The sequence below is a fragment of the Ranitomeya variabilis genome, chromosome 3, assembly GCF_051348905.1.
Source record: "Ranitomeya variabilis isolate aRanVar5 chromosome 3, aRanVar5.hap1, whole genome shotgun sequence".
NCBI lineage: Eukaryota > Metazoa > Chordata > Amphibia > Anura > Dendrobatidae > Ranitomeya > Ranitomeya variabilis.
The window spans coordinates 243808104-243835353 of NC_135234.1; the positions used below are offsets into that span (position 1 = coordinate 243808104).

At 44.8% G+C, this 27250-nt stretch overlaps 1 protein-coding gene across 1 annotated transcript in view; it reads left to right on the plus strand.

Moving 5' to 3' along the window:
- CYB5R1 (cytochrome b5 reductase 1) overlaps nucleotides 1-27250 on the plus strand; it is a 282834-nt gene that overhangs the window by 9512 nt on the left and 246072 nt on the right. Inside the window, exon 3 of the mRNA XM_077299540.1 lies at nucleotides 1665-1768. Coding sequence (XP_077155655.1) covers nucleotides 1665-1768 — 104 coding nt within the window. The remainder of the gene's footprint in view (nucleotides 1-1664; nucleotides 1769-27250) is intronic.

A 27250-nucleotide genomic window follows, 5' to 3' on the forward strand; every position in this document is an offset into this window, starting at 1 on the left:
GCTGTTATATACTACGTCTCTGCTATATACTACGTGGCTGTGCAATATATTACGTGGCTGTGCTATATAATACGTGGCTGTGGTATATATTATGTGGCTGTGCAATATACTACATCACTGTGCTATATACTACGTGGCCTGTTATATACTGCATGGGCAGTGTTATATACTACGTCTCTGTGCTATATACTACGTGGCTGTGCTATATACTACTTGGCTGTGCTATATACTATGTGGCTGTGCTATATACTACGTGGCTGTGCTATATACTACGTGTCTGTGCTATATACTACGTGGCTGGGCAATATACTACGTGGCTGGGCAATATACTACGTGGCAATTTAATTGGCTAATTGGTCGCAGCCGGCCGAATCCTGTGTGTAATTTGCATTATTCTGAAAACTTCATAAGTAAACTACATACAGATTCTAGAATACCCGATGCGTTAGAATCAGGCCACCACCTAGTAAGCCATAATCATCCAAATTTCACTGTTGTTTCCATCCATTGCACATAACTTAATTTATGGACATCTATCATTTGATTTCTTTGCCTGAGTCGATTGGAAAGGTTGTTACAGATACCTGGTGAGAATTTCACGTCAAAATATTTACTTAGAAAATTGGTGATGTGTTCAATACTTATTTCAACCGCTGTATATCGCTCATTAAAGTAATGAATATGGACGCGACTCCACTCCCCTAGGCGTGGAGTGCATATTCATTACTTTAATGAGCGGTACCATGTGACCGCTGAACACAGGAACAAGCTGCCGGTGCCAGAGACCACTCGAGAAGCAGAGACCGCGCCAGGATGGGGTGAGTATGATGGGGGAGGGTGAGCCATGCGATATTCACCTGTTCCCATTCCACTGCCGGGCTCGGTCTTCCGTGTCTTCTGGCTGTGACGTTCAGGTCAGAGGGCGCGATGATGTGTGCGTGCCCTCTGCCTGAACAGTCACTGCAGAGACCCGGAACAAACAGCCGTGTGTGGCGGTGGAATGGGGACAGATGAATATAGCAACACCTGAGCCAGCGGCGACTCCCGCACCTGGCCCCCATAGCGCGCCGGTGTCCTCGCCTGCTCAGGCCCCCGGCACTCGGCGCCCAGCAATGAGAGGTGAGTATGTCTTCTTTTTTTTTAAATCGCAGCAGCAGCAGCAGTATACGGGGCATATTATTCTATGGAGTATCTTATGGGGCCATCAACCTTTGTGCAGCATTATATGGGGCATAATATTCTATGGAGCATCTTATGTTGCCATCATTAACCTTTTATGCAGCATTATATGGGGCATATTTTAATATGGAGCATATTATGGGGCCCATCATGAACTTTATCGAGCATTACATGGGGCGTATTTTGTATGGAGCATCTTATGGGGCCCATCATGAACTGTATGGAGCATTATATGGGGCTCCTGATTCAATATGGATATTCAAAAACACTTAGCCTACTGATGTCTCAATTAATTTTACTTTTATTGGTATCTATTTTTATGTTTGAAATTTACCAGTAGCTGCTGCATTTCCCACCCTAGACTTATACTCGAGTCAATAAGTTTTCACAGTTTTTTGTGGGAAAATTAGGGGTCTTGGCTTATACTTGGGGTGGCTTATACTCTAGTATATACGGTAATTCTTTCTTTCTATGCTTTCTCACAGGTAACTGTGTCTACCTATCAGCTAAAATAAATGGCAATCTTGTGGTTAGACCCTACACTCCATTGTGCTGTGATCATAAAGGATATTTTGATCTGATAGTAAAGGTAAAGTTATATATTGTCAATTAGATGTCGTATTATAAAGTAGTTCCTCCAATTACAACACTCGAATGACTTGAAATAAATGTAAGATTTGAATATTCATGTAATTGATTGTTTTGTTATATTAACCCCTTTCTACCATTGGACGTACTATTCCGTCCATGTGGGGTGGGCCCTACTTCCCAAGGACGGAATAGTACGTCCAGGGCGATCAGCCACGCTCACAGGGGGAGTGCGGCCGATCGCGGCCAGGTGTCAGCTGACTATCGCAGCTGACATCCGGCACTATGTGCCAGGAGCGGTCACGGACTGCCCCCGGCACATTAACCCCCGGCACACTGCGATCAAACATGATCGCAGTGTTCCGGCAGTATAGGGAAGCATCGCGCAGGGAGGGGGCTACCTGCGTGCTTCCCTGAGACCCTTCGGAGCAACGCGATGTGATCGCATTGCTCCGAGGGTTTCCTACCTTCCTCTCCCTGCAGGCCCCTGATCCAAAATGGCTGCGAGGCTGCATCCGGGTCCTGCAGGGAGGTGGCTTACCAGCGCCTGCTCAGAGCAGGCGCCGGGAAGCCTCCCTGTTGTGCATGTCAGATCGCTGATAAAAAAATTTACATGTGTAAAAAAAAAAAAAAAAAAATTCCTAAATAAATAGTAAAAAAAAAAAAATATATTGCTCCAATAAATACATTCCTTTAAATAAAAAAAAACAATAAAAGTACATATATTTAGTATCGCCGCGTCCGTAAAGACCCAATCTATAAAACTGTCCCACTAGTTAACCCCTTCAGTGAACACCGTAAAAAAAAAAATGAGGCAAAAAACAACGCTTTATTATCATACCACCGAACAAAAAGTGGAATAACACGCGATCAAAAAGACGGATATAAATAACCATGGTACCGCTGAAAACGTCATCTTGTCCCGCAAAAAAGGAGCCACCATACAGCATCATCAGCGAAAAAATAAAAAAGTCATAGTCCTCAGAATAAAGCGATGCAAAAACAATTATTTTTCCTATAAAATTGTTTTTATCGTATAAAAGCGCCAAAACATAAAAAAATGATATAAATGAGGTATCGCTGTAATCGTACTGACCCGAAGAATAAAACTGCTTTATCCATTTTACCAAACGTTGAACGGTATAAACGCCCCCCCAAAAGAAATTCATGAATAGCTGGTTTTTGGTCATTCTGCCTCACAAAAATCGGAATAAAAAGCGATCAAAAAAGTCACATGCCCGAAAATGTTACCAATAAAAACATCAACTCGTCCCGCAAAAAACAAGATCTCATATGACTCTGTGGACCAAAATATGGAATAATTATAGCTCTCAAAATGTGGTAACGCAAAAAATATTTTTTGCAATAAAAAGCGTCTTTTAGTGTGTGACGGCTGCCAATCATAAAAATCAGCTAGAAAACCCGCTATAAATAGTAAATCCAACCCCCTTCATCACCCCCTTAGTTAGGGAAAAATTAAAAAATTAAAATTTTTTATTTATTTCCATTTTCCCATTAGGGTTAGGGTTAGGGTTAGGGCTAGGGTTAGGTATAGGGCTAGGGCTAGGGTTAGTGTTAGGGCTAGGGTTAGGGTTGTGGCTAGGCTTAGGGCTACAGTTAGGGTTGGGGCTAAAGTTAGGGTTAGGGTTGGGGCTAAAGTTAGGGTTAGCGTTTGGATTACATTTACGGTTCCGAATAGGGTTTGAATTAGGGTTAGGAGTGTCATGGTTAGGGGTGTGGTTAGGGCTACCGTTGAGATTAGGGTTAGGGGTGTGTTTGGATTGGGGATTCAGATATAATTGGGGGGGTTTCCACTGTTTAGGCACATCAGGGGCTCTCCAAACGCGACATGGCATCCGATCTCAATGCCAGACAATTCTGCGTTGAAAAAGTAAAACAGTGCTCCTTCCCTTCCGAGCCCTCCCGTGTGCCCAAACAGGGGTTTACCCCAACATATAGGGTATCAGCGTACTCAGGACACATTGGAAAACAACTTTTGGGGTCCAATTTCACCTGTTACCCTTGGGAAAATACAAAACTGGGGGCTAAAAAATAATTTTTGTGGAATAAAAAAGATTTTTTATTTCCACGGCTCTGCGTTATTAATTGTAGTGAAACACTTGGGGGTTCAAAATTCTCACAACACACCTAGATAAGTTCCTTGGGAGGTCTAGTTTCCAATATGGGGTCACTTGTGGGGGCTTTCTACTGCTTAGTTACATCAGGGGCTCTGCAAATGCAACGTGACGCTTGCAGACCAATCCAAGTCTGCATTCCAAATGGCACTCCTTCCCTTTGCCATGCGCCCAAATGGTAGTTCTCCCCCACATATTGGGTATCAGCCTACTCAGGACAAATTGCACAACAACTTTTGGGGTTCAATTTCAACTGTTACCCTTGGAAAAATACAAAACTGGGGGCTAAAAAATAATTTTTGTGGGCAAAAAAATAATTTTTATTTTCACGGTTCTGCGTTATAAACTATAGTGAAACACTTGGGGGTTCAAAGCTCTCACAACACAGCTAGATGAGTTCCTTAGGGGGTCTACTTTCCAAAATGGTGTCACTTGTGGGGGGTTTCAATGTTTAGGCACATCAGTGGCTCTCCAAACGCAACAAGGTGTCCCATCTCAATTCCAGTCAATTTTGCATTGAAAAGTCAAATGGCGCTCCTTCCCTTCTGAGCTCTACCATGCACCCAAACAGTGGTTTACCCAACATATGGGGTATCAGCGTACTCAGGACAAATTGTACAACAACTTTTTCAGTCCAATTTCTTCTCTTACCCTTGGGAAAATGAGAAATTGGGGGCGAAAAGAACATTTTTGTGAAAAAATAGGATTTTGTATTTTTACAGCTCTGCATTATAAACTTCTGTGAATCACTTAATGGGTCAAAGTGCTCACCACACATCTAGATAAGTTCCTTAGGGGGTCTACTTTCCAAAATGGTGTCACTCGTGGGGGGTTTCAATGTTTAGGCACATCAGGGGCTCTCCAAACCCAACATGGCGTCCCATCTCAATTCCAGTCAATTTTGCATTGAAAAGTCAAATGGCGCTCATTCGCTTCCGAGCTCTGCCATGTTCACAAACAGTGGTTTACCCCCACATATGAGGTATCAGCATACTCAGGACAAATTGTTCAACAACTATTGGGGTCCATTTTCTTCTATTACCTTTGGTAAAATAAAACAAATTGGAGATGAAGTAACTGTTCATTTTTATTTAAACATTCGAAAAATTCCTGTGAAACACCTGAAGGGTTAATAAACTTCTTGAATGTGGTTTTAAGCACCTTGAGGGGTGCAGTTTTTAGAATGGTGTCACACTTGGTTATTTTCTATCATATAAACCCCTCAAAATGACTTCAAATGAGATGTGGTCCCTAAAAATAAAATGGTGTTGTAAAAATTAGAAATTGCTGGTCAACTTTTAACCCTTATATCTCCCTAACAAAAAAAAAATGTTGGTTCCAAAATTGTGGTGATATAAAGTAGAAATGTGGGAAATGTTACTTATTAAGTATTTTGTGTGACATATCTCTGCGATTTAATTGCATAAAAATTCAAAGTTGGAAAATTGCGAAATTTTCTAAATTTTCGCCAAATTTCCATTTTTTTCACAAATAAACGCAGGTAATATCAAAGAAATTTTACGACTTTCATGAAGTACAATATGTCATGAGAAAACAGTGTCAGAATCACCAGGATCCATTGAAGCGTTCCAGAGTTATAACCTCATAAAGGGACAGTGGCCAGAATTGTAAAAATTGGCCCGGTCATTAACGTGCAAACCACCCTTGGGGGTAAAGGGGTTAACTTGCTCTGTTTATTCATTTACTACATTAAGTTATATTGTTTATTTTACCAGTTCCTAATTTTGTTCTTGTTTTTTTTATTTCAGGAGGGGATGGTGATTAAATAATTAAATCTGTTACCCCCCAGGATGTTAAGCTAGTCTTACATGTATGCCTTATATTAATGATGTTGCTGTGGAGAAATGTTTTATTCTGTCTTTATGCTAATGATTTCTTCCGGGCTCCGTGGCGTGTGGTGCCTGGAAGAAATCCCTGCCTCCTGTCGTCATCATAATACTACCCCTATCCCATGCACGTCAGTTCTGGAGCTTGATTCCTGCACCTGTGTCCTGCACTCCTTCCACAATGCATACCTTTTCATCCCTGCTATGAGCACTGCATTCAGGGATCTTCTGTGCAGGCGCCAATGACTTCTGCTCCAATGACCTCTGGAGTGCGCAACGATATGGTGCTCTCCCCACTTCCTCCCTGCATAGTCATTGCTATGTGCACATTGTTCCTAGTGATGCCTATGCAGATAGGACATGGGAAGAGCCCCTTAATGTCGTGAATACCGGAGGTCACAGTGCGCAGAAGATCCCTGAATGCAGTGATAAAAGAACAGAGGAAAAGGTACATATTGTGGAGAGATGTAGGGCACAGGTGTGGGATTCTAGGGCCATAACTTATGTGCATGGGAGGGGGGTAGTATTATAATGAAGACAGGACACAGGGACTTCTTCCTGGCACCGCACGCCCCTAAAACTGGAAGAAAATCATTAGCATAAGGAAAGAATATAAGATTTCCCAACAATAAGACCATTAATATGAGGCATACAGGTAGGACTAATTTAACCCCTTAATGACTGTCAATATGCCTTTTAACGGTGGCAGTTAAGGGTACTTATTCCTCAATGCCGCTTTTTAACGGTGCTGAGAAATAAGGTTATAGCACCTCCCAGTGTTCGGAAATTCTCCAGGGGTAGCCGAGACCCTAGAGAACATGATTCGGGATGGTTTTTACCGACCCCAGTGTTGTGATCACCGTTATTCACAGCAACCACAAAAAAAGTCTGATTTCCCATTTAAATTCTCTCTCCTCTGATATGATCTAGCACATCAGAGGAGAGAGAAATTGGGTCTCCCAAACCCTCCCGGTACCTCCTGCATTCCACGGCCCTGTCCCCCAGCCATCGTTGTGTTCTTCAGGGAAGAAAATGGTGGGCGCATGCACAGTGCGCCTCCCGAGATGTGCTGGCCGGCACCCCGCAATAATAGGAAACTTTTCCTATTGGTTTATTTTGATCACTGTGATAGACCCTATCACAGTGATCAAAAGAAAAAATTAGTAAATCAAACCCCCTTTATCACCCCCTTAGATAGGTAAAAATAATAAAATAAAAAAATAAATTTATTTCCATTTTTCCATTAGAGTTAGGGTTAGGCTAGGGTTAGGATTGGGTTAAAGCTAGGGTTAGGGTTGTGCTAGGGTTATGGTTGGGACTAGGGTTAGGGTTGGGGTTAGCTTTGTGTTGGGTTTAGGGTTGTGGTTAAGGTTATGGCTGTGGTTATGGTTGGGATTACGGTTAGGGTTGGGATTAGGGTTACGGGTGTGTTAGGATTAGGGTTGTAATTAGGGTTATGGTTGGGGTTGGGATTATGGTTAGGGGTGTGTTGGGTTAGGGTTGGAGTTAGAATTGAGGGGGTTCCACTGTTTAGGTACATTAGGGTGTCTCCAAATGCAACATGGTGCCCACCATTGATTTCATCCAATTTGGTTTCAAAAAGTAAAACGGTGCTCCCTCCCTTCTGAGTCCTGCAATGCACCCAAACAGTACCTTTCCCTCACATACAGGGCATCAGCGTACTCAGGAGAAATTGCACAACAAATTTTGTGGTCCATTTTCTCCTGATACCCTTGTGAAAATAAAACAAATGGTTCCAAAGTTAATTTTTTCTCAAAAAAGTAAAATGTTGATTTTTTCCTTCCACATTACTTTAGTTCTCGTGAAGCACCTGAATGGTTAATAAACTTCTTGAATGTGGTTTTGCACACCTTGATGGGTGAGTGAGGTGGTCAATAAGAAAAATGGTTTTGTACATTTTGTTGAAAGAATGAGAAATTGCTGGTCAACTTTTAACCCTTATAACATCCTAACAAAAAAATATGTTTCCAAAATTGTGCTGATGTAATGCTGACATGTGAAAAATGTTATTTATTAAGTACTTTGTGTAACACCACTCTCTGATTTAAGGGTACAATAATTAAAAGTTTGAAAATTGCAAAATTTTCAAAATTTTTGCCAAATGTCCATTTTTTTCATAAATGAACGCAAGTTAAATCGATTAAATTTTACCACTAACATGAGGTACAATATGTCATGAAAAAACAATCAGTGGAATACGTTGAAGAATTCCAGAGCTATAACTTTATAAAGTGACAGTGGTCAGATTTGTAAAAATTGGCTTGGCCATTAAGTACCAAATTGGCTCTGTCACTAAGGGGTTAACATTTTTATCTGTATGTCAATATGAGTAGGTCACATATGTCCCGGGGGTGACAGATTCCCTTTAAATATATGATGATATTATACCTGACATTTTACTTGGCTTTCTGTTTCCTCTGCTCAGTTGATACTCAGACGACTAATTGCTTGATTTCTTTTACTTATTGTTTACTGTTTGCTGTCTATACAAACGTCTATTCCTGGCTGCTTTTCTCTGTGTTCATGTTACTTCCAGATCCATTGTGTTTTAGTCCAGAGTCACCTGAGATCCATGGTCTAAGCATATTAATAATACAGTTACTTGTAATACCTTGGCAACATTACTGCTAGGAAGTGGCAGTAAAACTTAAATTACAGACAGTAAAACTTACAGTAAATTACAGACATGCTATGATCAGGCCAGTGGGCAAATTCTGAAACCCACTGCATCACTGGACTTAGCAAAGGGCTAAACCATAGGACGAAGTCTAATGGATTGTCCATTGCTTACCTTAAACTACAGTAATTTCTGATGGTAATAGGTGTCTGTAAGCTGATAAATTGTCTAAAGCAGTCATTTAGGTCTGAAGTCAGGAATTTTGGAAATAGTACAGGAACAATCAGAATCAGAACTGTTGTGAAATTGGATTTTGGGCTCCCCCGGTGGCCACTGGTGGAATTGAACTGGTGTGCATCATCCTCTCTGTTCACCTGTTTCCATCAGGATGTGGGAGTCGCTATTTAGCCTTGCTCCTCTGTCACTTCCATGCCGGTCAACATTGTAATCAGAAGCCTTTCTGTGCATGTTCCTGCTGCTAGACAACTCCCAGCTAAGTTGGACTTTAGTCCTTGTTTGTTTTTGCATTTTGTTCCAGTTCACAGCTGTAGTTTCGTTTCTGTGTCTGGAAAGCTCTTGTGATCTGAAATTGCCACTCTGATGTTATGAGTTAATACTAGAGTCTTAAAGTAATTTCAGGATGGAGTTTTGATAGGGTTTTCAGCTGACCATGAAAGTGCCCTTTCTGTCTTTCTGCTATCTAGTAAGCGAACCTCAATTTTGCTAAACCTATTTTCATACTACGTTTGTCATTTCATCTAAAATCACCGCCAATATTTGTGGGGGCCTCTGTCTGCCTTTCAGGGAAATTTCTCTAGAGGTGAGCCAGGACTATATTTTCCTCTGCCAGGATTAGTTAGTCCTCCGGCCGGCGCTGGGCGTCTAGGGATAAAACGCAGGCTACGCTACCCGGCTACTGTTAGTTGTTGCGGCAGGTTTAGTTCATGGTCAGTTTAGTTTCCATCCTTCCAAGAGCTAGTTCTTATGTTTGCTGGGCTATGTTCTCTTGCCATTGAGAACCATAACAGTTTGACCGGCCCAAAAGGGTTAAATTAATTTTCAGAGAAAGGAGAGAAAAGAGAAGTCTGCTGAAGATTTTTTTTTTTTTTTTTTCCCTTCAGTTCTGAGTGTGCTTGTAATTGAATCTCTTGCAAGTCTGCCTATATTGCAGCCTTTCTCTCTCTCTCTCCTTCTAATCCTGGAATGGCTCTGTGTTCACCTGTTTAAAATGGATATTCAGAGTTTAGCTGCAGGTTTGAATAATCTCACCACGAAAGTTCAAAATTTACAAGATTTTGTTGTTCATGTTCCTATATCTGAACCTAGAATTCCTTTGCCTGAATTTTTCTCGGGGAATAGATCTTGCTTTCAAAATTTCAAAAATAATTGCAAGTTGTTTTTGTCCCTGAAATCTCGCTCTGCTGGAGATCCTGCTCAGCAGGTCAGGATTGTGATCTCCTTGCTCCGGGGTGACCCTCAGGATTGGGCTTTTGCATTGGCTCCAGGGGATCCTGCGTTGCTCAATGTGGATGCGTTTTTTCTGGCCTTGGGGTTGCTTTATGAGGAACCTCAGTTAGAACTTCAGGCGGAAAAGGCCTTGATGTCCCTATCTCAGGGGCAAGACGAAGCTGAAATATACTGCCAGAAATTCCGTAAATGGGCTGTGCTTACTCAGTGGAATGAGTGCGCCCTGGCGGCGAATTTCAGAGAGGGTCTCTCTGATGCCATTAAGGATGTTATGGTGGGGTTCCCTGTGCCTGCGGGTCTGAATGAGTCCATGACAATGGCTATCCAGATCGATAGGCGTCTGCGGGAGCGCAAACCGGTGCACCATTTGGCGGTGTCTACTGAGAAGACGCCAGAGAATATGCAATGTGATAGAATTCTGTCCAGAAGTGAACGGCAGAATTTTAGACGAAAAAATGGGTTGTGCTTCTATTGCGGTGATTCAACTCATGTTATATCAGCATGCTCTAAGCGTACTAAGAAGCTTGATAAGTCTGTTTCAATTGGCACTTTACAGTCTAAGTTTATTCTATCTGTGACCCTGATTTGTTCTTTATCATCTATTATCGCGGATGCCTATGTCGACTCTGGCGCCGCTTTGAGTCTTATGGATTGGTCCTTTGCCAAACGCTGTGGGTATGATTTGGAGCCTCTGGAAACTCCTATACCCCTGAAGGGGATTGACTACACCCCATTGGCTAGCAATAAACCACAATACTGGACACAAGTAACTATGCGGATTAATCCGGATCACCAGGAGATTATTCGCTTTCTTGTGCTGTATAACCTACATGATGTGTTGGTGCTTGGATTGCCATGGCTGCAATCTCATAACCCAGTCCTTGACTGGAAAGCTATGTCTGTGTTAAGCTGGGGATGTAAGGGGACGCATGGGGACGTACCTGTGGTTTCCATTTCATCATCTATTCCCTCTGAGATTCCTGAATTCTTGACTGAATATCGTGACGTTTTTGAAGAACCTAAGCTTGGTTCATTACCTCCGCACCGGGAGTGCGATTGTGCCATAGATTTGATTCCGGGTAGTAAATACCCTAAGGGTCGTTTATTTAATCTGTCTGTGCCTGAACATGCTGCTATGCGAGAATATATAAAGGAGTCCTTGGAAAAGGGACATATTCGTCCTTCGTCATCTCCCTTAGGAGCCGGTTTTTTCTTTGTGGCTAAGAAAGATGGCTCTTTGAGGCCGTGCATTGATTATCGGCTTTTGAATAAAATCACGGTTAAATATCAATATCCGTTGCCACTGCTGACTGATTTGTTTGCTCGCATAAAGGGGGCCAAGTGGTTCTCTAAGATAGATCTCCGTGGGGCGTATAATTTGGTGCGAATTAAGCAGGGGGATGAGTGGAAAACCGCATTTAATACGCCCGAGGGCCACTTTGAGTATTTGGTGATGCCTTTTGGTCTTTCAAATGCCCCTTCAGTCTTTCAGTCCTTTATGCATGACATTTTCCGTGATTATTTGGATAAATTTATGATTGTGTATCTGGATGATATTTTGATTTTTTCGGATGACTGGGACTCTCATGTCCAGCAGGTCAGGAGGGTTTTTCAGGTTTTGCGGTCTAATTCCTTGTGTGTGAAGGGTTCTAAGTGCGTTTTTGGGGTTCAAAAGATTTCCTTTTTGGGATATATTTTTTCCCCCTCTTCCATCGAGATGGATCCTGTCAAGGTTCAGGCTATTTGTGATTGGACGCAGCCCTTTTCTCTTAAGAGTCTTCAGAAATTTTTGGGCTTTGCTAACTTTTATCGTCGATTTATTGCTGGTTTTTCTGATGTTGTTAAACCATTGACTGATTTGACTAAGAAGGGTGCTGATGTTGCTGATTGGTCCCCTGCTGCTGTGGAGGCCTTTCGGGAGCTTAAGCGCCGCTTTTCTTCCGCCCCTGTGTTGCGTCAGCCTGATGTTGCTCTTCCTTTTCAGGTTGAGGTCGACGCTTCTGAAATCGGAGCTGGGGCGGTTTTGTCGCAGAGAAGTTCCGATTGCTCCGTGATGAGACCTTGTGCTTTTTTCTCGCGTAAATTTTCGCCCGCCGAGCGGAATTATGATGTTGGGAATCGGGAGCTTTTGGCCATGAAGTGGGCTTTTGAGGAGTGGCGTCATTGGCTTGAGGGGGCTAGACATCAGGTGGTGGTATTGACTGACCACAAAAATCTAATTTATCTTGAGTCCGCCAGATGCCTGAATCCTAGACAGGCGCGCTGGTCGTTGTTTTTCTCTCGGTTTAATTTTGTGGTGTCCTACCTGCCGGGTTCTAAGAATGTTAAGGCGGATGCCCTTTCTAGGAGTTTTGAGCCTGACTCCCCTGGTAATTCTGAACCTACAGGTATCCTTAAGGATGGAGTGATATTGTCTGCCGTTTCTCCAGACCTGCGGCGGGCCTTGCAGGAGTTTCAGGCGGATAGACCTGATCGTTGCCCACCTGGTAGACTGTTTGTTCCTGATGATTGGACCAGTAAAGTCATTTCTGAGGTGCATTCTTCTGCGTTGGCAGGTCATCCTGGAATCTTTGGTACCAGGGATTTGGTGGCAAGGTCCTTCTGGTGGCCTTCCCTGTCTCGAGATGTGCGAGGCTTCGTGCAGTCTTGTGACGTTTGTGCTCGGGCCAAGCCTTGTTGTTCTCGGGCTAGTGGATTGTTGTTGCCCTTGCCTATCCCGAAGAGGCCCTGGACACACATCTCGATGGATTTTATTTCGGATCTTCCTGTTTCTCAGAAGATGTCTGTCATCTGGGTGGTGTGTGATCGTTTCTCTAAGATGGTCCATTTGGTTCCCCTGCCTAAGTTGCCTTCTTCTTCCGAGTTGGTTCCTCTGTTTTTTCAAAATGTGGTCCGTTTGCATGGTATTCCGGAGAATATCGTTTCTGACAGAGGTACCCAATTCGTGTCTAGATTTTGGCGAGCATTCTGTGCTAGGATGGGCATAGATTTGTCTTTCTCGTCTGCTTTCCATCCTCAGACTAATGGCCAGACCGAGCGGACGAATCAGACCTTGGAGACATATTTGAGGTGTTTTGTGTCTGCAGATCAGGATGATTGGGTTGCTTTTTTGCCTTTAGCGGAGTTTGCCCTCAATAATCGGGCCAGCTCTGCCACCTTGGTGTCTCCCTTTTTCTGTAATTCGGGGTTTCATCCTCGATTTTCTTCTGGTCAGGTGGAGTCTTCGGATTGTCCTGGAGTGGATGCTGTGGTGGAGAGGTTGCATCAGATTTGGGGGCAGGTAGTGGACAATTTGAAGTTGTCCCAGGAGAAAACTCAGCTTTTTGCCAACCGCCGGCGTCGGGTTGGTCCTCGGCTTTGTGTTGGGGACTTGGTGTGGTTGTCTTCTCGTTTTGTCCCTATGAGGGTTTCTTCTCCCAAGTTTAAGCCTCGGTTCATCGGCCCGTACAAGATATTGGAGATTCTTAACCCTGTGTCCTTCCGTTTGGACCTCCCTGCATCTTTTTCTATTCATAATGTTTTTCATCGGTCATTATTGCGCAGGTATGAGGTACCGGTTGTGCCTTCCGTTGAGCCTCCTGCTCCGGTGTTGGTTGAGGGCGAGTTGGAGTACGTTGTGGAAAAAATCTTGGACTCCCGTGTTTCCAGACGGAAACTCCAGTATCTGGTCAAATGGAAGGGATACGGTCAGGAGGATAATTCTTGGGTGACTGCCTCTGATGTTCATGCCTCCGATTTGGTCCGTGCCTTTCATAGGGCTCATCCTGATCGCCCTGGTGGTTCTGGTGAGGGTTCGGTGCCCCCTCCTTGAGGGGGGGGTACTGTTGTGAAATTGGATTTTGGGCTCCCCCGGTGGCCACTGGTGGAATTGAACTGGTGTGCATCATCCTCTCTGTTTACCTGTTTCCATCAGGATGTGGGAGTCGCTATTTAGCCTTGCTCCTCTGTCACTTCCATGCTGGTCAACATTGTAATCAGAAGCCTTTCTGTGCATGTTCCTGCTGCTAGACAACTCCCAGCTAAGTTGGACTTTAGTCCTTGTTTGTTTTTGCATTTTGTTCCAGTTCACAGCTGTAGTTTCGTTTCTGTGTCTGGAAAGCTCTTGTGATCTGAAATTGCCACTCTGATGTTATGAGTTAATACTAGAGTCTTAAAGTAATTTCAGGATGGAGTTTTGATAGGGTTTTCAGCTGACCATGAAAGTGCCCTTTCTGTCTTTCTGCTATCTAGTAAGCGGACCTCAATTTTGCTAAACCTATTTTCATACTACGTTTGTCATTTCATCTAAAATCACCGCCAATATTTGTGGGGGCCTCTGTCTGCCTTTCGGGGAAATTTCTCTAGAGGTGAGCCAGGACTATATTTTCCTCTGCCAGGATTAGTTAGTCCTCCGGCCGGCGCTGGGCGTCTAGGGATAAAACGCAGGCTACGCTACCCAGCTACTGTTAGTTGTTGCGGCAGGTTTAGTTCATGGTCAGTTTAGTTTCCATCCTTCCAAGAGCTAGTTCTTATGTTTGCTGGGCTATGTTCTCTTGCCATTGAGAACCATAACACAGAACTAAGTAACCAACAGAACATCACACAACTTACAAGGAACTATAAAAAAAATTGTTGACTATGTTGACTAAAGGCAGGCTTAAAAGGGTTTTCTATTCTTTTAAAAATATGTTTAAATAGTTGTATTATGGCAGAAATTAGGCTTACTAATTTATAGACATTAGCAAAGATGCCCAACAGCTGCGTTGTGAGCAGTCATCATATAATCCCCCTATGTTTACATTTTTGGGCAGTGAGGTTCTATAGCGAGATCCTGAGAGATGTCCTCTGCGGTGTGGAGCTTGGCAGCGGTGCCTGGAGCTATGTTTTGCGTTTTTACCTTGTCTGTCTCGTGCTCATCACTCTGTGCAGGGTCGGCGTCAGCACCCGGTGCACCTAGGCAAGTGCTGGGGCCCTGGCGAGACAGGGGGCCCATTCATGGCATGGTACATTGAGGTGCCGGTGGGCCCCTGCAGGCAGGGCCTGCATTAGGGGCAGGCAGCTGCCTAGGGCCCCCGCTCTCCCAGGGGCCCTCAGCTAGCGGCATATCATATCACGCAGCTGCTATGGGGCCCCTGTGAGGCAGGGGGGCCTGTTATGTTGGGCTGGTGGTTAGGAGCACTAGAAATGACCAGATGAGCAAACTAGCAATACAGGATGAGCTCTGGGAAGTGGGAGCTCTGCTGACCGCAACCCCTAATCCTATCACAACAACTAGAAATAGCCGTGGAGCGTTCCTGACTCTGCCTAGATGCCTCTTCACAGCCTAAGAGCTAACTACCCCTAAAGATAGAAAATACAGCCTACCTTGCCTCAGAGAAATTCCCCAAAGAAATAGGCAGCCCCCACATGTATTGACTGTGAGTTAAGATGGAAGTCACGAACACAGGAATGAAATAGGTTTCAGCATAGGAGGCCAGACTGAACTAAACAGACTGAGGATAGAAAAGGTATCTTTGCGGTCAGCATAAAAACTAACAAAAAACAACGCAGAGTGTGCAAAAGAAACCACCACACCGACTCATGGCGCGGTGGTGCCACTCTGCATCCCAGAGCTTCCAGCTAACAAGATTAAATATAATAGCAAGCTGGACAAAAACACAGTGGTAACAAATAAGCTATCAGGGACTTAGCTTTTGCTGCAGTAGACAGGTCATCTGAAAGATCCAAGAGAACTGAACCAGTACTAGGACATTGCCAGCTGGCATCAAGTAACGATCTGAGTGGAGTTAAATAGAGCAGCCAGCCAAGGCCTGAACGAGATCAGCTGGAGAAGGAATCTCAGAACCAGCAGCTCCACTCACAGCCACCAGAGGGAGTCCATGAACAGAACTCGCCGAAGTACCATTCATAACCACCGGAGGGAGCTCGAGAACAGAATTCACAACAGTACCCCCCCTTGAGGAGGGGTCACCGAACCCTCACCAGAGCCTCCAGGCCGCTCCGGACGAGCCAAATGAAAGGCACGAACAAGATCGGCAGCATGAACATCAGAGGCAACTACCCAGGAATTATCCTCCTGACCATAACCTTTCCACTAACTAGGTACTGAAGTTTCCGTCTCGAAATACGAGAATCCAAAATCTTCTCCACCACATACTCCAACTCCCCCTCAACCAACACCGGGGCAGGAGGATCAACGGAGGGAACCATAGGAGCCACATATCTCCGCAACAACGACCTATGGAACACATTATGGATGGCGAAAGAAGCTGGAAGGTCCAAACGAAATGACACAGGATTAATAATTTCAGAAATCTTATAAGGACCAATGAAACGAGGCTTAAACTTAGGAGACGAAACCTTCATAGGAACAAAACGAGACGACAACCAAACCAAATCCCTAACACGAAGTCGGGGACCAACACAGCGACGGCGGTTAGCGAAACGTTGAGCCTTCTCCTGGGACAATGTCAAATTGTCCACTACGTGAGTCCAAATTTGCTGCAACCTGTCCACCACAGAATCCACACCAGGACAGTCCGAAGGCTCAACCTGCCCTGAAGAAAAACGAGGGTGGAAACCAGAATTACAGAAAAAAGGCGAAATCAAAGTGGCCGAGCTGGCCCGATTATTAAGGGCGAACTCAGCCAAAGGCAAGAAGGACACCCAATCATCCTGATCAGCAGAAACAAAGCATCTCAGATATGTTTCCAAAGTCTGATTGGTTCGTTCGGTTTGGCCATTTGTCTGAGGATGGAAAGCTGAAGAAAAAGACAAATCAATGCCCATCTTAGCACAAAAGGACCGCCAAAATCTTGAAACAAACTGGGAACCTCTGTCCGACACGATGTTCTCCGGAATGCCATGTAAATGAACCACATGCTGGAAAAACAATGGAACCAAATCAGAGGAGGAAGGCAATTTAGGCAAAGGTACCAAATGGACCATCTTAGAGAAGCAATCACAAACCACCCAGATAACTGACATCCTCTGAGAGACGGAGATCTGAAATAAAATCCATGGAAATATGCGTCCAGGGCCTTTTCGGGAACGGCAAGGGCAAAAGCAACCCACTGGCACGAGAACAGCAGGGCTTAGCCCGAGCACAAGTCCCACAGGACTGCACAAATGAACGCACATCTCGTGACAAGGAAGGCCACCAAAAGGATCTAGCCACCAAATCTCTGGTACCAAAGATTCCAGGATGACCAGCCAACACCGAACAATGAACCTCAGAGATAACTCTACTAGTCCATCTATCAGGGACAAACAGCTTCTCCGCTGGGCAACGGTCAGGTCTATCAGCCTGAAACTCCTGCAGCACCTGCCGCAAATCAGGGGAGATGGCAGACAAAATTACCCCCTCTTTGAGAATACCAGCCAGCTCAGGAACTCCCAGAGAATCAGGTACAAAACTCCTTGAAAGGGCATCAGCCTTCACATTTTTAGAACCCGGAAGGTACGAAACCACAAAATTGAAGCGGGAGAAAAACAGCGACCATCGAGCCTGTCTAGGATTCAACCGCTTGGCAGACTCGAGATAAGTCAGATTCTTGTGATCCGTCAAGACCACCACGCGATGTTTGGCTCCTTCAAGCCAATGTCGCCACTCCTCAAACGTGCACTTCATAGCCAACAACTCTCGATTACCCACATCATAATTGCGCTCAGCAGGCGAAAACTTTCTAGAAAAGAAAGCACATGGTTTCATCACAGAGCCATCAGAACCTCTTTGAGACAAAACAGCCCCTGCTCCAATCTCAGAATCATCCACCTCGACCTCAAACGGGAGCGAAACATCTGGCTGACACAACACAGGGGCAGAAGAAAAATGACGCTTCAGCTCCTGAAAAGCCTCAACGGCCGCAGAGGACCAATTGACCACATCAGCACCTTTCTTGGTTAAATCAGTCAATGGTTTAACAACAGTAGAAAAATTAGCGATGAAGCGACGGTAAAAATTAGCAAAGCCCAGAAATTTCTGAAGGCTCTTCACAGAAGTAGGCTGAGTCCAATCATAAATGGCCTGAACTTTAACAGGGTCCATCTCGATAGTAGAAGGGAAAAAAATGAAGCCCAAAAATGAAACCTTCTGAACTCCAAAGAGACATTTAGACCCCTTCACAAACAAGGAATGAGCACGAAGGACCTGGAACACCATTCTGACCTGCTTCACATGAGACTCCCAAATGTCCGAAAAGACCAAAATATCATCCAAATATACAATCATGAATCTATCCAGGTACTTTCAGAAGATGTCATGCATAAAGGACTGAAACACAGATGGAGCATTAGAAAGCCCGAATGGCATCACCAAGTACTCAAAATGGCCCTCGGGCGTATTAAATGCTGTTTTCCATTCGTCGCCCCGTTTAATACGCACAAGATTATACGCCCCTCGAAGATCTATCTTGGTGAACCAGCTAGCTCCCTTAATCCGAGCAAACAAATCAGACAGTAGCGGCAAAGGGTACTGAAATTTGACGGTGATTTTATTAAGAAGGCGGTAATCTATACAAGGTCTCAGAGAACCATCCTTCTTGGCCACAAAAAAGAACCCTGCTCCCAACGGTGACGACGACGGGCGAATATGCCCTTTCTCCAAGGACTCCTTTATATAACTCCGCATTGCAGCGTGTTCTGGCACAGATAAATTGAACAGTCGGCCCTTCAGAAACTTACTACCAGGAATCAAATTAATAGCACAATCGCAATTCCTATGAGGAGGTAGGGCACTGGATTTGGGCTCATCAAATACATCCCGGTAATCTGACAAGAACTCAGTGACTTCAGAAGGATGGGAAGACGAAATAGACAACAATGGGACATCCCCATGTACCCCTTGACAACCCCAACTGGATACAGACATAATTGTTTTCCAATCCAATACAGGATTATGGACCTGTAGCCATGGCAAACCCAAAACGACCACATCATGCAGATTATGCAACACCAAAAAGCGAATATCCTCCTGATGTGCAGGAGCCATGCACATGGTCAATTGAGTCCAGTACTGAGGCTTATTCTTGGCCAAAGGTGTAGCATCAATTCCTCTCAATGGAATAGGATACTGCAAGGGCTCCAAGAAAAAACCACAGCGCCTGGCAAACTCCAAGTCCATCAAATTCAGGGCAGCGCCTGAATCCACAAATGCCATAACAGAGTAGGACGACAAAAAGCAAATCAGAGTAACGGAGAAAAGAAATTTTGGCTGTACCGTACCAATGGTGGCAGACCTAGCGAACCGTTTAGTGCGCTTAGGACAATCAGAGATAGCATGAGTGGAGTCACCACAGTAAAAACACAGCCCATTCTGACGTCTGTATTCTTGCCGTTCAGCTCTGGTCAAGGTCCTATCACATTGCATAGGCTCAGGCTTCTGCTCAGAAAACACCGCCAAATGGTGCACATTTTTGCGCTCACGTAAGCATCGATCGATCTGAATGGCCAAGGACATAGACTCATTCAGACCAGCAGGCGTGGGGAATCCCACCATAACATCCTTAAGGGCTTCAGAAAGACCCTTTCTGAAAATTGCCGCCAGGGCACACTCATTCCACTGAGTAAGCACAGACCACTTTCTGAACTTCTGACAATATACCTCCGCTTCATCCTGACCCTGACACAAAGCCAGCAAAATTTTCTCTGCCTGATCCACTGAATCTGGTTCATCATAAAGCAATCCAAGCGCCAGAAAAAACGCATCTACATTACGCAATGCAGGATCTCCTGGCGCAAGGGGAAATGCCCAGTCTTGAGGGTCGCCACGCAGCAAAGAAATAATGATTTTTACTTGCTGAATGGGGTCACCAGAGGAGCGGGGTTTCAAAGCAAAAAACAGTCTACAATTATTTTTGAAATTCAGGAACTTAGATCTATCCCCAGAAAACAAATCAGGAATTGGAATTCTGGGTTCTAACATCGGGTTCTGAACTACATAATCTTGAATGCTTTGTACCCTTGCAGTGAGTTGATCCACACAAGAGGACAGACCTTGAATGTCCATATCTGCACCTGTGTCCTGAACCACCCAGAGGTTAAGGGGAAAAGAAATACAAAACACACTGCAGAGAAAAAAAAATGGTCTCAGAACTTCTCTTATCCCTCTATTGAGATGCATTAACACTTTGTTGGCCAGCTGTACTGTTATGTTGGGCTGGTGGTTAGGAGCACTAGAAATGACCAGATGAGCAAACTAGCAATACAGGACGAGCTCTGGGAAGTGGGAGCTCTGCTGACCGCAACCCCTAATCCTATCACAACAACTAGAAATAGCCGTGGAGCGTTCCTGACTCTGCCTAGATGCCTCTTCACAGCCTAAGAGCTAACTACCCCTAAAGATAGAAAATACAGCCTACCTTGCCTCAGAGAAATTCCCCAAAGAAATAGGCAGCCCCCACATATATTGACTGCGAGTTAAGATGGAAGTCACAAACACAGGAATGAAATAGGTTTCAGCATAGGAGGCCAGACTGAACTAAACAGACTGAGGATAGAAAAGGTATCTTTGCGGTCAGCATAAAAACTAACAAAAAACCACGCAGAGTGTGCAAAAGAAACCACCGCACCGACTCACGGCGCGGTGGTGCCACTCTGCATCCCAGAGCTTCCAGCTAACAAGATTAAATATAATAGCAAGCTGGACAAAAACACAGTGGTAACAAATAAGCTAGCAGGGACTTAGCTTTTGCTGCAGTAGACAGGTCATCTGAAAGATCCAAGAGAACTGAACCAGTACTAGGACATTGCCAGCTGGCATCAAGTAACGATCTGAGTGGAGTTAAATAGAGCAGCCAGCCAAGGCCTGAACGAGATCAGCTGGAGAAGGAATCTCAGAACCAGCAGCTCCACTCACAGCCACCAGAGTGAGTCCATGAACAGAACTCGCCGAAGTACCATTCATAACCACAGGAGGGAGCTCGAGAACAGAATTCACAACAGGGGCCCACCTGCCACCAGCGCCGACTCCCCCACTGCCGCCGCATTGAACTATACCGGTGTCTGCCTGTACAGTTCAAAGCAATGATGGAGAAGATAACGTCAGCTGATGCTCCCTCTCCCATCATTCCCCTCTCTGCCTCTGACACTGCGGGTGCGCAATGACATCATCGCGCACTCACTGTGTGCCAGGCAGTGCAGCCGCTGAGACAGGAGCAGGGAGCAGCGCGGGCACGAGGAGAGGGGAGGAGTGTTTTTTTTTGTTTTTTTTTTACTATAGTACTTGACCGTGGGGCCATTCTCGGGGGGAGGAGATGCGGGCTGTGCTATATACTACAAGGCTGTGCTATATGCTATGTGGGCTGTGTTATATACTATGTGGCCTGTGTTATATGCTACGTGGCTGTGCTGTATACTATGTGGGCTGTGTTATATGCTATGTGGCTGTGCTATATACTATGTGGCTGTGCTATATACCTTGTGGGCTCTGTTATATGCTACATGGCTGTGCTATATACTACGTGGCTGTGCTATATACTACATGGGCTGTGTTATATGCTATGTGGCTGTGCTATATACTACGTGGCAGTGCTATATACTATGTGGCTGTGCTATATACTATGTGGGCTGTGTTTTATACTATGTGGGCTGTGTTATATGCTACGTGGGCTGTGTTATATACAACATGGCTGTGCTATATACTACGTGGGTTGTGTTATATACTATGTGGCTGTGTTATATACTATGTAGTTGTGCTGTATACTACATGGCTGTGTTGTATACTACGTGGGCTGTGTTATATACTACATGGCTGTGCTATATACTACGTGGCTGTGTTATATACTACGTGGTCTGTGTTATATACTATGTGGATGTGCTGTATGCTACCCATCTTGCACTTTTACAAATGTTCTACATTAATACTTTCTAATGTTTACTTTAAAAAGTTTTCCATTAAAAAATTGTCATATTCAATGTATGCAGTTTTTTCTTTGCAGCAAGTTCAGCTAACAATAAAATGCCTACTGGTTACTGAGGAAGGGGAAGTAGGTCACAAAAAATTGGCATATAAGGGGTTGACTTATATAAAGCCCCACTGCTGTATGATATTGTAGAATTTACAATAGCTATCACTCATGTAAGAAGTGAAATCTGGCATTGTACTATACCTATATTTCTCTGGTGTATCTGTGCATCATGAATCGTGGTATGTGTTAAAGGGGGGCCCACTTAGACTCTTTCGCCCGAGGCCCTCAAAAATCTGGAGCCGGCCTTACCCCTGTGTTTGTACCATCTGCATTGGTGAGGCTAGCGCCCTTGCTGACCAGTGCACTAGCCAAGGCAGTGTGAGGTGACAGTGAGGGTTGAGGTTTGTGATGGTGGCGGGGGGAAAGGACCCACTTAGGGCGTTAGGGGAGTGCAGGGACAGGCTCAGGCTGGAGCTCAGGAGGTGTCCCATCCCTCAGTCCCTTTTTTAGGGCCTTCCTCTCCCCTTTACCATCCCGTTGAGTGTGAGTTGTGCTGTCCGCTGACCGACCCTCAGTGGGATCAAGACACAAACCTCAAGACTCACTGTCATCTCATCTCCAGAGAAACCTAAAGCTGGAGTTACACTAAACGACTTACCAACGATCACGACCAGCGATAAGACCTGGCCGTGATCGTTGGTAAGTCGTTGTGTGGTCGCTGGGGAGCTGTCACACAGACAGCTCTCTCCAGCGACCAACGATCAGGGGAACGACTTCGGCATCGTTGAAACTGTCTTCAACGATGCCGAAGTCCCCCTGCAGCACCCGGGTAACCAGGGTAAACATCGGGTTACTAAGTGCAGGGCCGCGCTTAGTAACCCGATATTTACCCTGGTTACCATTGTAAAAGTAAAAAAAAAAAAACACTACATACTCACATTCTGATGTCTGTCACGTCCCCCGCCGGCGTCCACAGGGTTAAAACTGCTTTCGGCAAGAGCGCTGCTAATATGCATGCGCTGCTGCCGAGAGCTTCCCTGCACTGAATGTGTCAGCGCCGGCAGTAACAGCGGTGACGTCAGTGACAGTCAGTGCAGGGAAGCTCTCGGCAGCAGCGCGTGCATATTAGCAGCGCTCTTGCCGAAAGCAGTTTTAACCCTGTGGACGCCAGGGGACGTGACAGACATCAGAATGTGAGTATGTACGGTTTTTTTTTTTTACTTTTACAATGGTAACCAGGGTAAATATTGGGTTACTAAGCGCGGCCCTGGGCTTAGTAACCCGATATTTACCCTGGTTACAAGTGAACACATCGCTGGATCAGCGTCACACACGCCGATCCAGCGATGACAGCGGGTGATCAGCGACCAAAAAAAGGTCCTGATCATTCCCATCGACCAACGATCTCCCAGCAGGGGCCTGATCGTTGGTCGCTGTCACACATAACGAGATCGTTAGCGGGATCGTTGCTACATCACCAAAAGCGACGTTGCAACGATATCGTTATGTGTGACTCAGCCTTAACACCGAATGAGTCAGAAGGCTGCCAATTTACCTTTTGGATCACACCATGGGGTGAAGATATGGTGAACAGCCTCCCACCCTCTCTTCATCTCTCCACAAATAACTAGCCCCAGGGCTTGACTGGGACAAAAATTCAGCCCTGGCATTTGAAGTTACACAGGCCCACTTGTCACATGGTGACTGTATAATATCTTTGTGCACTTGTAGGCAGGACCGGACTGGGACTTAAATTCAGCCCTGGCATTTGAAGGTACACAGGCCCACTTGTCACATGGTGACTGTATAATATCTTTGTACAATTGTAGGTTACAAGAAGTGAGCGGAGGGTAACACGACTATATAACATATAATCACAGCTTTATCCAGCATTACAGCTCAGTCCTATTTATTGCTTTTAGTTGCAGTACCAAGAAAAGCCGCTACTTTAACTACATAACTGGATCTCTTACATAATGAAGGGATTGAGACGACCAAAGGCTATGGAACCTCATTCTGATGCTCCACATACTTTGCCTACAGCCACTTTTGGTTCCGCTTCGCAGCACGAGACCTGGTGACTCTGAAGAGCGGTGACATCAGTAACGGCCCAACTCTTTAGACATTCCAGGTCTTGTGCTAAGCTCGGCAACTGTGAAGAGCGGTAATGTTACTACCGTCACCGCTCTTCAGAGTCGCTGGATCTCGCCAGGTCTGGGCTAGTAGTGGGGATATCTGATAGACACCTCTCCATTACTTACACCAGGGATTGATATTACCTGATATTACTCAGCTGACATCAACCCTAAAAATCATTACACATACCAGAATTAAATGCTCTGGTGGCTGGGAAAAGCAGTAGAGTTAGCGCTATTCCCAGGCGTCTGGTGCTAACTACAACTGTCATCATCCTTGCCTGGTCTCCCTGCGAAGCAGTTCTGTTGTATTTACATGCGCTGATCTTAGGCCACTAAATGAGTGTGATCGACAATACTGATGTTGTTCGCTTGTTTCCCGGCCTCTTTACACCAACTGTGAAAGAATGAAGGGAACAGAACAATCACATTAAGATCAATCTGTCCCCATACAGTATCATGTTATCAGCAGCACAACTGCAGTTTACACCGGCAATGTGCTGCTGAGAACAAGGATTTCTGTTCCCACATAAACAATGCAATCACTCGATGAATAGGCAGCATTTTGCTTGTTTAGTATAATACACCCCATAGTCCTCCATATATTATAATGTGCACCTCAGTCCTCCATATAGTATATTACACTCCTCCATATAGTATAATATACTCCTCATAGTCCTTCATGTTGTATAATACACTCCTCAGTCCTCCATATAGTATAATACACTCTTCCATATAGTATAATACACTCCTCAGTCCTCCATATATTATAATACACTCCTCATAGTCCTCCATATATTAAAATACACTGCAATTCCTCCATACAGTATAATACACTCCTCATTCCTCCATATAGTATAATGTACTGCCACAGTCCTCCAAATAGTATAATACATTCCTCATAGTGTTCCATATAGTATATTGCCCCGCCATTGTCATCCATGTAGTACAATTCATTTCCTATAGTATAATGCACCCCATAGTTCTTTATATAGTATAATGTATTCCCCATACTCCTCGATACAGTACAATACAGCCCACATACAGTATAATGATGCCACCCCAGAGTATAATGCAGCCACCCCACAGAATATATTGTAGCCCTGAGTATAATGTAACCCCCCAGAGAATATAATGCAGCCCCCTCATGTAGTATAATGCAACCCCTGCATATATAATATATGGTAGCCCCCTCATAGAGCATAATGCAGCCCACCATGTAATATAATGTAGCCCTTCCATAGAATACAATGCAGCCCTCCTCATATAGTATAATGCAGCTCCCCATAGAATATAGTGTAGCCCCCTCATAGAGTATGATGCAATCACCCCTCATAGGATATAATACAGCCCCCCATAGAATGTAATACAGCCCCCATAGAATGTAATACAGCCCACCTCCCCATAGAATATAATACAGCCCCCATAGAATATAATGTAGCCCCCAGAGAATGTAATACAGCCCCCTATAGAATGTAATACAGCCCTCCTCATAGAATGTAATACAGCCCTCCCCATAGAATGTAATACAGCCCCCCCATAGAATGTAATACAGCCCTCCCCCAAAGAACGTAATACAGCCCTCCCCCATAGAATGTAATATAGCCCTCCCCCATAGAATGTAATACAGCCCCCCTATAAAATGTAATACAGCACAGCCCCATAGAATGTAATACAGCCCCCCATAGAATGTAATACAGCACAGCACTCATAGAATGTAATACAGCCCCCCATAGAATGTAATGCAGCCAGCCCCCATAGAATGTAATGCAGCTAGCCCCCATAGAATGTAATACAGCACAGCCCCCATAGAATGTAATGCAGCCAGCTCCCATAGAATGTAATGCAACCAGCCCCCATAAAATGTAATGCAGCCAGCCCCCATAGAATGTAATGCAGCCAACCCCTATAGAATGTAATCTAGCCAGCCCCCATAGAATGTAATCCAGCCAGCCCCCATAGAATGTAATCCAGCCAGCCTCCCATAGAATGAAATGCAGCCAGCCCCCCATAGAATGTAATGCAGCCAGCCCCCATAGAATGTAATGCAGCCAGCCCCCATAGAATGTAATCTAGACAGCCCCCATAGAATGTAATCCAGCCAGCCCCCATAGAATGTAATCCAGCCAGCCCCCATAGAATGAAATGCAGCCATCCCCCCATAGAATGTAATACAGCACAGCTCCCATAGAATGTAATACAGCCCCCCCAATAGCCCCACAATCCAGTTATCACTCATTGATATATTTAAAAAAAAAAACAAAAAAAACACACTCTCCTCACCTGCCCTTGTGCCCCGCGCTGCTCCCGGCTCCGGTCTCAGCAGCTGCAGTCTGCCCGCCCGACACACAGCAAGTACGCGATGATATGACGTCATCGCGCACCCGCAGTGTCAGAGGCAGAGCGGGGAATGATGGGAGAGGGAGCGTCAGTGGACGCTCTCTTCTCCATCATTGCATTTAACTGTACCGGCGTCATAGACTCCGGTATAGTTGAATGCGGCGGCGCTGGCAGGAGGGTGAATCTGTGCTGGGGGGGGGAATTGGTGCTGGCGAGTGGCCCACTACTGCCACCGGGCCCTTCTGGCATTTGCCAGAAGTGCCCGATGGCCAGTCCGGCCCTGACTAGCCCTAAACATGGCCGATTAGCCTCTCTCAACTTTTACTATGCTAGATCAATTTTCTAGGTTCTTATAACTGAGGATAACATCCTGAGTGACACATATCTCCCCTCTCAGTATTTGCCAGTCAGCTTCTCACAGCTCATATGAGATTTGCATACTTAGGGTCTGTGCACATGTTAAGTATTTGCAGCATAGACTTCTGCACTAATAGCACTGCACTAAAATGCTGCAGTTTACAGTTCCAACAAAATTAATGAGATTTCCAAAATCACATATATCGTACATGTTGCTTATTTTTTTCAGTGAGGATTTGAAGCAGTTTCAAATATGCAGCATATCAAGCCTTATAGCATTATTGCAGCATTTTTCACCAATTCGAACAAATGGGGAAAAATGCATGCAAATAAGGTGTAAAAAAATGCATCAAAACTTGTGGAGAATACCAGGAACTATGATACTGATGAGACAAAGTCAGCATCACAAATTAACAATTACACCCAGGTACCTTATAGATGATATCTTCCCTAATTGGAGTCATTCCCTTTCTTTTCTTTTGTCATCTTGTCCAGATGCCATGATGACTTTTCACATTCTCAACCCTTCTCTGCAGACCTCATCTTTTCCAGTCTTCAGCACATCCCAACACAGTGACCTTAAAACTAACATTGTCATTATAATGCTTCTGACTATAAATATCTGCTTTGAGCCCTTGAATAATTGCCCCTCACTGTGCTCCTTACACAAAATATGATC